This window comes from Bos javanicus, chromosome 11, assembly GCF_032452875.1.
Source record: "Bos javanicus breed banteng chromosome 11, ARS-OSU_banteng_1.0, whole genome shotgun sequence".
Lineage (NCBI taxonomy): Eukaryota > Metazoa > Chordata > Mammalia > Artiodactyla > Bovidae > Bos > Bos javanicus.
In genome coordinates, this window is record NC_083878.1 from 3,083,761 (window position 1) to 3,096,850 (window position 13,090).

Consider the following 13,090-nt stretch of genomic DNA (forward strand, 5'->3'; position numbering starts at 1 on the left):
CAGGCCCTGGGCAGAGCAGCGGGTGGGACCAGAAGGACAAGACAGGCCACGGGAGTTCCCCACTCGACCTTCACATGGGATTGCTGAGCCCAGTTTACGGAGTGAGAGACAGAGACACAGCTACTGCTGCTGCTAAGTCGCTTCAGTTGTGTCCGACTCTGTGCGACCCCATAGACGGCAGCCCCATAGACGGCAGCCCACCAGGCTCCCCCGTCCCTGGGATTCTCCAGGCAAGAACATCAGAGTGGGTTGCCATTTCCTTCTCCAGTGCATGAAACTGAAAAGTGAAAGTGAAGTCGCTCAGTTGTGTCCGACTCTTCGTGGACCCCTTGGAGCCTACCATGCTCCTCCATCCATGGGATTTTCCAGGAAAGAGTACTGGAGTGGGGTGCCATTGCCTTCTCCAGACAGAGCCGCTGTTAAATGACGGCCCACGTCACACAGTACTGGGTGGAAAAGCAGGGCTGGGGGTCCTCTGCTGCCGTGCCCCTCCCCCACAGGCGACAGAGGCTGGGGAAGAGACCAGGCGGGGCTTGTGCACACCTTGTGTCACACAAGAACCCTCTGTGGCCAGCATCTCAGACTGGCTCTATGTCTGTCGTGTGCTGGGCAAGGAGAGAGAAGCTGCACTGACAGGACAGGGAAGAATGGCCACTGTGTCCCCTGTGTCGCCCGGAGCCTGGGGGAGCAGCAGGGAGGGGCAATGGGGAAGGACCCCAGTGGGAAGGAGAGCTGGAGGGCTGTTTTTGGAAGGCAGCCAGTCTGCCGAGGCTGAGGAGTCCCAAGAATGATCCGCCCGGCATGGCGGCTCTAATTTACAGCCCGGGTCCAGGCTCCAACTGGCAGGAATGAGACCAGCTGGAGCTTGGGACCTGCTGTCCCCGGCAGAGATGGTTCAGGGTGGGGGCCAAGGCCTCATCCCCGTGCCCTGCATACAGATCCCAGCAGCTGGTGCCTGGGCTTTCCCTGCTGGCTGCTCCTCGCTGTCTTTCTCTGTGTGAAGGTTCCGAGCCTAGGGCAGAAAGCAATGTTCCGCCAAGGCAAAATGTTCTGGCAGTGACCAGAAAAAAGGGAGGTGAAGACAGAACAGCTGTTCTAGGCTTTTCCAGCTGACCCACAACTCCACAGCGAGCACCCCAGGCTCCATATCCACGAGGGCCCCTCACACCTGCAAGGCCGCTGCCCACGGGACGAGGGCCGAGACCCGGGGCCTGGAGAATGGCCTGCACACAATGGGAGCACCTGTTGAGCAGGAATCACAGAGAGGCAACACTCTGCAAGGCACACGCGCTGGGGGTTCCCGGCGTGAGGTACAGGCCGGTGCCTGCACGTTCCTTACTCCATCACCACAAGTCTCCCTCCCTCCTCCAGCCTCAGCGAGGACCAACCCAGCAGCCCCACGGGCAGGAGGGGGATGGGAGCCCCGCCCCGCCGGCCAGCGGCCCTTCCCCGGGTGCTGGGCCGGCTCGCTCCCGCCACCTAGCGGCAGTCGCGGTCCTCACCTGTAACAGCCACCGGAACAGGGGTATGGGGCGGTCGCCCACCGGCAAGTAGACGCTGCTCAGGAGGCCCTGGCGCAGGAAGGTGAGCTGCCGGGCCGGCGAGGACCTGCGGGGGCAAAAGGACAGAGCGGGAGGTCAGGGAGGCGACCCTCCTCCGTGACCCTCTCAGCGAGGCTGAGCGGGGGCGTCCGGATTTCAGCTTCTCCGGGACTAGAAGCGGTCACTGCTGTGGACAAAGACGTTCAGTGCAGGCAGCTGCTGGAACAGAAAACAACCCACAGCGCCATTCAGAATCATCTGCTGCCCACGAACACGTCTCACGATGTCTTTTGTTTTTTTTTTTTTGGCCGCGCCCTGCCAGGCTTGCAGCATCTTAGTCTCCCCGCCAGGGCTAGAACCCAGGTGCCTGGCAGTGGAAGGGCCAGGGAAATTCCCCTCTCAGTGTTTTACACACAGGACTGGGGAGAACAGTTTGTTTTTCCTGCGTGATGGAGGGGGAAACTGAGGTGCTGACCAGTTTTGAGAAGGGTCTGGGTTGTGATGAGGAGCGTGCCCGGGAGCCTCGCCTCTTAGCCCGGCTGCAGCCGGGGGACAGGATTACAGGGCAGGACAGGCGGCGTGGGGCGGGCGTCTGGGTCCGGTTACACAGAGCATGTCTGCCCCATCTTGTGTTTTTCCAAAACAAAGGGGACACCTGAGAAGACGGGAAAAGAACAGGCAGGGGCCCAGGACGGGGAGATCTGGGGAAGGAAATAACTGAGGGTGGCAGAGGGGGTCTCAGGAAACCATGTGAACAGCAACGGTCCTGACCGGGGGGCGGAGCGGGGGTGGAGGGGCACCCCGGGAGGGGGACCCCCGTGCTTCTGGGGCCATGATTTCATGGCAAGCTATCAGGCCTCACCCTTCTGCCCTGAGCTGCTGGCGAGGGGAGGAGCCCTGGTTTGAGCTCACTGTCACCCTGGGAGATCACCTGGACCCATGGGACCCCAGATCCCCGACAACGAGGAGTTGATGTATTTTGTGTGATTTTCGGGCCTCTGGTGGAAGGTGCCGGACTTCACTCCCCTCCTGTACTCCTGGCATTCTGGGGAAGTTGGGTTTGGGGTTGAATCCTCCCTAGAGGACAGGGAAGATTGGCATGCTAAAGTCCATGGAGTCACAGAGTCCAACACAACTTAGCGACTGAATAACAACAACCTAATACTCTCTCTGAGTCTGGTGAATGCCTCTTTGCTCTCTTTCTAGATAATGTCCTAAAAGCAATTAATAAGGATTCCAGATAAATGAAACCGTTAACTTCATGTCCATTTTTCTTTTTTTAACAACCAAATCCAGGCAAACAACATTTCGGACGGCATTTAAAGTCATGACTCTAGATAGAAATTTCCTCGGCCGGCCCACCCTCCTCCTCCTCCTTTTAAAAAGGACATCATATTTTAATCTGCCAGGAACAGAATGCTCCAAAACAAAGATGCTCCTCCAAGCCAAGTTGCTGTCTCTTTGAGTATATCCAGGCAATTTACAAATTGTGTACTTTTTCTCCACCACCCCCCCAAAATCATTTAAGTTCAGAGGAGAAAGCAGCTTTGTTCCTGTGTTTGTGAAGCTGACGGTTCTAAAGCAGACCTTTATTTGTACATACAAACACGTGTATACCCCAGGGCTGCTGGCACACACCGCTTCTGCCCCATGTGCCCAGTCACACAGCCACTTCATGTGCTGACCCCGGCAATGCCTGTGTGGTTCATGCACAGCCCCGCAAACGCAGACAACAGCCAAGCCAGCCACGTCTGGAGGACCTCACAGATTGGCAGGGCCTGGCCGGGGGCCATGTGTAAGGAGGCCGGCGCTCCAGGGACTCCAAGAAGACGCTGGCTCTGGCATTCTGCTCAGGGGGCACCCGCCAGCTTCTCTGTAGGGGAATGGATTCTACAAGCCCCTGCCGGCTCAGATCAACACATTTCCAACTGCTGCTCAGAGAGAGAGACGCCTCTTGCTTGACGATGTCTCCCTTCTGCTACACACTTGGCAGTGCGGTTTCTGCCAGAGGAAGGATCAGTCTGCCTTGGGGTTCACTGCTGTTTAGTTAGGCTTGGTGTGTAGGACCAGGGGTCAGAGATTAGGCAGCAAAGGGCATGGTTCAGCTATGCCTAGAAGCAAATGGCTGTCAAAGAATTCAGCTAGACGAGATGCGAGGAATCTCCTGTGAGTGTGCTCAGTGAAAGGGCACTGCTGCCTTCCCTTGGCTGGACCGCAAGCCCTGCCACCCTTCAGGGGAAGGACAGAGAGATGGCAGGAGGAACCTCCTGCTTGGTGGAAGGGCAGGGAGAGGCCTGGCAGGCAGAGACCACTCTGATCCGAGGTCTGTAAGTGGGGAGGCCCCAGGGGGAGAAGGTGAGCGGGTTACGGAATCCACTGAGGTTAGATGTAGAAAAATCCCTGGCAGGTTCACAAACTGAGAATGCTGACTCGGGGTCCAAGCGGGCACCCGTGCCTGTGGCAAAGCCAGCGCCAAGGCTGGAAGTTATCCTGAGAATGTCAGAATGCCATGGGGCGAGCAGGGAGGAGCAGAGCCTCCTCTTGGAGGCAGATGCAGCTCCGGCCCAGCTGGGCGTGAAGCCCCAGCTGCCAGCCCTAAGGATCCAGGGAGGGGAGGTCCCCACCCCAACAAGGAGTGGCCATGGTCAGAATGCGCTAATCCCCAGCCTTTGCCCACAGGGCAATGGGAAAAGGAAGGAAGGAAGACAGGGTGTGGGGTGGGGGGATCAGCAAGAAGGGGGAATCGCACAGAACAAAGGCCCCAGCCTCAGTCAGCATGCTGGGCTCCTGGTGGAATTCTGATCTTCTGCTTGGACTGTGTGTTCCTGATAAGGCCCAACTCAGGATCTCCCAGCCCCCATCTCTGGTCTAGTCTACGGGCAGCAGCCCCAGGGGGGAAAGTCTTTAAATGCCTCGGGAATCCCAAGTGACAGCAGAAAGGTAAACACCGAGTGTCGTTATTTATAGGGCATCAGTTTCTGCGCCTTTGCCAGGCTACTAAGATGAGAGCTTCAGTGAGACGCCAAGGGGGACCAGCCACCAGTAGCGGTCCCAGTAGCTCTTCTTGTCCCCTCCTTTGTTTAAAGATCGGCGAGCCGAGGGCTTCCCTGTGGTCCAAGGGTTAAGAATCCACCTGCCGATGCAGGGGACACGGGTTCACTCTCTGGTCCAGGAAGATGCCGTGAGCCACGCAGCAACTAAGCCGCGCGCCACAGCTGCTGAGCCTGTGCGCCCTAGAGCCCCATGCTCCCCAGCAAGAGAAGCCACCGCAAACAGAAGCCTGAGCACCGCAACTGGAGAAAGCATGAGTGCAGCAACGAAGACCCAGCACAACCCAAAATACATAAATCATCTTGTAAAAAAGATTAAAAACAAAAATCAGTGATCCTAGCAACTGCCTGGAGGGCCACTCTCACTTGCTCTGGATTTGGGGGCAGGCGCATGCAGTGGGGCGGCTGAATGCTGCCCCTGCTCTGGGATTGCTGGATTTATTTCACCCGGTCTTCCCCTGCCTGCCAGGAAGACAAGAAGGAGGTCTTGGCAAAACAGGAGCTGGGGCCTGGGCCTCAGGGAGGTCTGATGCCTGAGCACCATTTACATCACTGAACTCGGACCCATGCCGCCCCCGCCAGCTGAGGCCATTGCTGAGGAAAGTCCCCAGTGGCACTTCCAGTGTCCTGAGAACAAACTGCAAACTGCAGGTGCACCCAGAGGACAAACGTGGGTCCTGACACCCCCACACACACTGGGGGGAGGGTGGGGAACAGGGAGGACCCAAGGCGCTTCAGCGGGCAAGCTCTACCCCCGAGGCGCTGGTTCCTGTCTTAGAGCTGCCCTGGGGCACTAGCTGCTCTAGGCCCTGTCACGAGGCTTGGATTTCCCGCTGAAGTGCTGTCAGGGGACGAGGAAAGAGTTCAGCCACCCTCCTCCTCCGCTCCCCCGCCCAGTACCAGCTTCTGTCACAGCAGCATGTGACTCTGGTCTCGGGGAAGCGACCTGAGGTCACACGTCCAGCAGGGTGACAAATGAGAGAGGATGGTCCAGGCACCTCCGGTCCTACTGCTGCAGTTCAGGGAGGAGTTCAGTTCAGTTCAGTCGCTCAGTTGTGTCCGACTCTTTGCAACCCCATGAACCGCTGCACGCCAAGCCTCCCAGTCCATCACCAACTCCCGGAGTTCACCCAAACTCATATCCATTGAGTCGGTGATGCCATCCAACCATCTCATCCTCTGTCGTCCCCTTCTTCTCCTGCCCTCAATCTTTTCCAGCATCAGGCTCTTTTCAAATAAGTCAGCTCTTCGCATCAGGTGGCCAAAGTATTGGAGTTTCAGCTTCAACACCAGTTCTTCCAATGAACACCCAGGACTGATTTCCTTTAGGATGGACTGGTTGGATCTCCTTGCAGTCCAAGGGACTCTCAAGAGTCTTCTCCAACACCACAGTTCAAAAGCATCAATTCTTTGGCACTCAGCTTTCTTTATAGTTCAACTCTCACATCCATACATGACCACTGGAAAAACCATAGCCTTGACTAGATGGACCTTTGTTGACAAAGTAATGTCTCTGCTTTTTAATATGCTGTCTAGGTTGGTCATAACTTTCTTTCCAAGGAGTAAGCGTCTTTTAATTTCATGGCTGCAGTCACCACCTGCAGTGATTTTGGAGTCCCCCAAAATAAACTCAGCCACTGTTTCCACTGTTTCCCCATATATTTGCCATGAAGAAAGGGGACCGGATACCATGATCTTAGTTTTCTGAATGTTGAGCTTTAAACCAGCTTTTTCACTCTCCTCTTGAAAGAGGCTCTTTAGTTCCTCTTCACTTTCTGCCATAAGGGTGGTGTCATCTGCATATCTGAGGTCACTGATATTTCTCCCGGCAATCTCGATTCCAGCTTGTGCTTCTTCCAGCCCAGCGTTTCTCATAATGGACTCTGCACATAAGTTAAATAAGCAGGGTGACGATGTACAGCCTTGACGTGCTCCCCTACTCAGGGAGGAGAGGCGCACGTAAAGCTGCGTAGGTCCAACCCGGGAGGACCAGGGCTGGGTCAGACACCAAGACTGCCTGCTCTTGCTCTGAGACGAACTGCTGGCTTAATCTGTGCCAACATTCCCCACTGTGTACAGTGGAAAGAAAGATAACATCCCTCTTCACCAGACAGCAAGCAGAGGTGAATCTACTTCAAGAAGTGATTTTTTACTTTTGTATACCTTTTGTTCATTCAGCGTTAAGTCATGTCCGATTCTTTGCAACTCCATGGACTCTAGCCCATTAGGCCCCTCTGTCCATGGGATTTCCCAGGCGATAACACTGGAGTCGGTAGCCATTTCCTTCTCCAGGGGAACTTCCAGGGCTCAAACCTGCATCCCCTGCATTGGTAGGCAGACTCTTTACCACTGAGCCACCATGCAAGCCCAAGAAGTGATTTTTTAAAACTGTATTCATTCTCCCCCCAAACCACTAATGATTACACAAAGTGTGAAAATACAGAGAAGTCAAATGAAGAGACTGAAAGTCACCTGAAATCTCACAAAGTGAGATTCACTTTCTGAAAGGTGAGAAACCGAACCATACTGCTCTTTGAGAGAGGAAGTAACCTTTTCTTCTTCCTGCATCCTCACATTTCCGGCTGCCCACAACACGCTAATTATTGAATGGCTAGTAATCCCCACTCTCTGTCTCGACTTGAGGTCTTTGGCACAAACAGGAAATAAAGAATGACCCCCAGGCTAAAGGGCGATCTTCAGGAAGTGGCCCTTCCCCAGTGCCTGGCAGGCGTCCCCTGACCTGGCCTCGGGCAGGGCACAGACACTCCTGGCCCCAGGCCCCATCTCCGCTCTGCTTCCTTAGCAAACTTGAGGGAGGAGGGTCTGGACTCTCCGCTCCAGGAGGCTGGCCAGCCACCTGGCCCCATTAAGCACAGCTGCTCTGATCCCAGGCCACCACTCCACGGGCCATCTCCTCTGTCAAACACTTCCTGCCCGCCATCCAGCCTGGGGCAGAAAATCTGCCATCGGCCCCAAATCCCGAGGAGAAACAGCTCAGGAAGCCACCTGTCTCCCCCCTCTTATGTCCTCCCTGTCCAGCCGCTTCTCTGTCCCTGTGCCTCCTCTGGGTCCACTATCTGTCTTCTTTCCCTTCATTTCTTCCCCTGCCCCCTTTTCATCATCTCTTTATGAGATATATTTGTTTTTTAAAAACTCTTTATTTATTTGGCTGCCCTGGGCTTTAGTTGTGGCATGCAGGATCTTTAGTTGCAACATGTGGGATCTAGTTCCCTGACCGGGGATCAAACCCGGGGCCCCCTGCATTGAGAGCTTGGAGTCTTAGCCACTGGACCACCAGGGAAATCCCTAGATGTATTTTCAATTTGGCAATGGGAAATTTTACCACTGTTCATACCCTAAGACCCAGTCATCTCACATCACATCCAGAGATCTATTCCAGAACTGCTGACAAATGTTTCTGTATAAGGATACTCTCTACCACACTGTTTACTATCAGGGGGAAGCTGGAAACCACCTGCATGTCGACAAAAAGGAAGAAGATGGTTAAATATGTCGGGCATCAGTGACATGTGAGGTGTTATTTCAACATTAACATTACTTGGTCTGATTGCAACATCTGGGCCTTATATTTAGATTCTTCTTTCAACAACATAAAAAAAAAAAAAACACTTAGCAATCACAGAAATCTGAAAGCTGATCGATATTAATGATATTAAGACGTGCAAAGATGGAGAAGCTCTATACAGTCAACAAAAACAAGACCAGGAGCTGACTGTGGCTCAGATCATGAACTCCTTATTGCCAAATTCAGACTTAAATTGAACAAAGTAGGGAAAACCACTAGACTATTCAGGTATGACCTAAATCAAATCCCTTATGATTATACAGTGGAAGTGGGAAATAGATTTAAGGGACTAGATCTGATAGATAGAGAGCGCCTGATGAACTATTGAATGAGGTTCGTGACATTGTACAGGAGACAGGGATCAAGACCATCCCCATGGAAAAGAAATGCAAAAAAGCAACATGGCTGTCTGGGGAGGCCTTACAAATAGCTGTGAAAAGAAGAGAAGCGAAAAGCAAAGGAGAAAAGGAAAGATATAAGCATCTGAATGCAGAGTTCCAAAGATTAGCAAGACGATATAAGAAAGAAATAAGAAAGACTTCCTCAGCAATCAATGCAAAGAAATAGAGGAAAACAAAAGAATGGGAAAGACTAGAGATCTCTTCAAGAAAATTAGAGATACCAAGGGAACATTTCATGCAAAGATGGGCTTGATAAAGGACAAAAATGGTATGGACCTAACAGAAGACATTAAGAAGAGGTGGCAAGAATACACAAAAGAACTGTACAAAAAAGATCTTCACAATCCAGATAATCATGATGGTGTGATCACTCACCTAGAGCCAGACATCCTGGAATGTGAAGTCAAGTGGGCCTTAGAAAGCATCACTACGAACAAAGCTAGTGGAGGTGATGGAATTCCAGTTGAGCTATTTCAAATCCTGAAAGATGATGCTGTGAAAGTGCTACACTCAATATGCCAGCAAATTTGGAAAACTCAGCAGTGGCCACAGGACTGGAAAAGGTCAGTTTTCATTCCGATCCCAAAGAAAGGCAATGCCAAAGAATGCTCAAACTATCGCACAATTGCACTCATCTCACACGCTAGTAAAGTAATGCTCAAAATTCTCCAAGCCCAGCTTCAGCAATACGTGAACTGTGAACTTCCAGACGTTCAAGCTGGTTTTAGAAAAGGCAGAGGAACCAGAGATCAAACTGCCAACATCCGCTGGATCATCAAAAAAGCAAGAGAGTTCCAGAAAAACATCTATTTCAGCTTTATTGACTATGCCAAAGCCTTTGACTGTGTGGATCACAATAAACTGTGGAAAATTCTGAAAGAGATGGGAATACCATACCACCTGACCTGCCTCTTGAGAAATTTGTATGCAGGTCAGGAAGCAACAGTTAGAACTGGACATGGAACAACAGACTGGTTCCAAATAGGAAAAGGAGTTCGTCAAGGCTGTATATTGTCACCTGCTTATTTAACTTATATGCAGAGTCCATCATGAGAAATGCTGGGCTGCAAGAAGCACAAGCTGGAATCAAGATTGCCAGGAGAAATCAATAATCTCAGATATACAGATGACACCACCCTTATGGCAGAAAGTGAAGAGGAACTAAAAAGCCTCTTGATGAAGGTGAAAGAGGAGACTGAAAAAGTTGGCTTAAAGCTCAACATTCAGAAAACGAAGATCATGGCATCTGGTCCCATCACTTCATGGGAAATAGATGGGGAAACAGTGGAAACAGTGTCAGACTTTCTTTTTTTGGGCTCCAAATTCACTGCAGATGGTGACTGCAGCCATGAAATTAAAAGACATGTACTCCTTAGAAGAAAAGTTATGACCAATCTAGATAGCATATTCAAAAGCAGAGACATTACTTTGCCAACAAAGGTCTGTCTAGTCAAGGTTATGGTTTTTCCTGTGGTCATGTATGGATGTGAGAGTTGGACTGTGAAGAAAGCTGAGTGCCGAAGAATTGATGCTTTTGAACTGTGGTGTTGGAGAAGACTCTTGAATCCCTTGGACTGCAAGGAGATCCAACCAGTCCATTCTAAAGGAGATCAGCCCTGGGATTTCTTTGGAAGGAATGATGCTAAAGCTGAAAACTCCAGTACTTTGGCCACCTCATGCGAAGAGTTGATTCATTGGAAAAGACTCTGATGCTGGGAGGGATTGGGGGCAGGAGGAGAAGGGGACGACAGAGGATGAGATGGCTGGATGGCATCACCGACTCGATAGACATGAGTTTGAGTGAACTCTGGGAGTTGGTGATGGACAGGGACGCCTGGCGTGCTGCGATTCATGGGGTCACAAAGACTGAGCAACTGAACTGAACTGATTAAGTGTATATTAAGACACACATATTAAGTGTAATAGTGTATTGAAGTTATGTCTAAAGATAGTATTTTAGAGACCCAGATTGAAGGACTTAAAGGAATTGTATGTGTCTGGGACTTGCTTAAAAATGATCTTGAGGGGACAGGGTGAGCGGGCAGGTGTATGGAAGAACCAAGACTGGCTCTGAGTCAGTAACTGATGTTGACTGGTAGGTACGCATAGGTACCCTTTGCTTCTATGTGTGTTTGAAACTTTCCACGATAAAAAGCTTTAAAGGAAACACATCAAAACACTGTTATTTTTCTGTTATAAAATAAGATGGGCTAGCCGGAAAAGAGAACAAGGTTCTTGTGTTCAAGTCCTAATGTGTCCCTAACCTCCATGTGCCTTATGGGCTGGTGGGGAGCGGTCAGGTGGTCTCACCTTCATCTCCCAAGTGGCCGGTGCCCAGTAGGGCACCAGCCCGCAGTGGAGGGCCGATGGCCTGAATCCTGCAGGCTTTCTTGCTCTTATTCTTAGACATGTGAACTCACAATCGCAAGAGTTGCATGTTATTGTGGTAAAGTTTTCAAAAATCCCCTAAAAAAATCAAACATAGTCAGGGGTTATGTGATAATGCCTGTGAACAAGTCCCACCAAGACGAGGACCAGGGCAGCTGTCCTGATGTTATGCTGAGTTGTCCTTGTGGCTGGGGACAAACTTTCCAGGAGGAAGAGAGGAGGGGGATGATGGGCCCTGGGAAACTGCTGGACGGCCAGGAAAGTGGTTCCAGTGTTGACGGAGACATAACCCCAAGGGCATGTGTGATGAGTCTGACCATGCAACGGGGCCATGGGGGAGGAAAAGGCAGCACATAACAGATGCTGAATATCTGCTGCAGTGTAAGATTCTGTGAAGGATATACATCTAAATTAGTGAAAAAAATACCATAAGCAGAAATGTGTGTACTGCGTGTTCCCTAAAGGCTGACACACCCACACTGGGAAAACACAACTTCCGAAGGCCTCCTCTGGGGTGGTCCTCACTGCTGGGCTCCTCGAGGGAGGGGCCTGGTCAAGCCGCACGGATGTTTACCTGAGGAACAGCTTTTCCAGGGGGTTCCGTGGCTTCAGCTGTGAACTGTCCAGGATGCAGGGCACAGGGTGGTGCCTGGGAAGAAACACGGTCTCGCCCGGATGCACTGCTGGGATGGCCTGCGGTGGCACGGAGAATCTCTCCACCAGCGTCCTGGCAAATCAAGGGGCAGGGGAGAGCCGGGCATCAGCAGGCGCACCTTGTCTGTTGTCTGGAGGGAGGCCAGGGAAGGCCAGATGGCGGCCCCTCCCCGCAGCCCCCGCCTGGTGGGGACCAGACCAGGGGCACAGCGCCCCCTGCTGACGGAGGGAGAGCCCGCCAGATGGAGACAAAGGGGCTCGCTCCCACTCCCTGTCGGACCCCAACCCCTCTCTCAGGGCCTTAGTGCAGGAGCTGGAAGTTCTGGTCCCCAACCCTGCCCCACTCGCGGGCTCTGGTCCAATGTCCACTGAGTGCCCACGAGTGCAGGTGCCAGATGCTCAAGATGAGGCAGGAGTGGGCTGCCCATGCTCCCCCAGGACAAGTGTAAGGGGATCACAGTCAGGCCCTCCAGCGAGTGGACCAGCTCCAGAGCAGCAACAAGGTGCGGGGAGAGGCTTGGGAGAGAAGCCCCGGATGGTGCAGCAGGCCAGGGAGGGCCCCTGCAGCATGATGAGGGGGCCAGGGCTCTTTCTCTGAGCAGCATCCTCAAGGCCTCGTGAGCAGGAGGACTCCCTAGGGAGCCTGGGAAATGCAGAGGCCCAGGCCCGCGCTGCTCTGAGAGTCATTTAGTGAACCAGAGCTAGGTCCCACGGATAGGGAAGGAACAGGCAGAAGAGGGGACACATTCCAGCTCTGTGGGGATGTGTATAAGGCAGGAGGTGAAGACTGTCCCTCAGAATGAGGCCAGTCGCAGCGCCATGCAGGATGGAAGGGTCTCCCTTACACAGAACGTGGAGGGTGAACACAGCCAGCCACAGAACAGCAAGAGTGTGTGTGTGTGTGTGTGTGTGTGGTGCAGGTACACAGACATGCACACAACAGCCTGCACACATCTGACACACCCAACCACGGTCCAGGGTCATCCTGAGGGAACAGGATGGGGGAGGGGAAGGAAGGGGAGACATTTCCTGTTTACATCAAAGAACAGTGCTCGGCTTGATTTTGCACTAACATAACATAAACTCAACAGTAATAATAACAAAATAAAGCAAGCCACAGGCACTGCACCCCTTCTTCTCATCACAGGAAGGCCGGTACCCAGGCTGCCAGCTGGGCCCTGGGGCAGTGGACACGGAGGGGACACGGCCAGGGGCTCCTGTGAGTATCTGGGGCCCAGCAGCCAGCGCCGGAGGTGCACGAGCTGGGCTGGGGGCCCACCAGCTTCCAGAGGAGACCTGTCACTGTCCTGCCAAGTGACCCAAGGTAAGGAAGGTCATCCTAAGGGTGAAACGGCACAACAGATGGGAATGACATCGGAAAACCGGACAGATTCTGACCTCGCAAACTTCGGAAACAGCCTCAGCAAACCACCATACAAATGGCACAACAACTTTAGTTTTGTTAATTTA

The 13,090-nt window shown here is 52.6% G+C and overlaps 1 protein-coding gene across 6 annotated transcripts in view; it reads right to left on the reverse strand.

The window, feature by feature from the left end:
• FAM178B (family with sequence similarity 178 member B) overlaps positions 1–13,090 on the reverse strand; it is a 109,138-nt gene that overhangs the window by 77,131 nt on the left and 18,917 nt on the right. For all 6 annotated transcript variants that reach the window (XM_061431556.1, XM_061431554.1, XM_061431555.1 and 3 more), the window contains exons 6-7: positions 11,541–11,693; positions 1,503–1,608 (exon numbers count right to left, since the gene is read on the reverse strand). In XM_061431556.1, the coding sequence (XP_061287540.1) occupies positions 1,503–1,608; positions 11,541–11,693 (259 nt within the window). The remainder of the gene's footprint in view (positions 1–1,502; positions 1,609–11,540; positions 11,694–13,090) is intronic.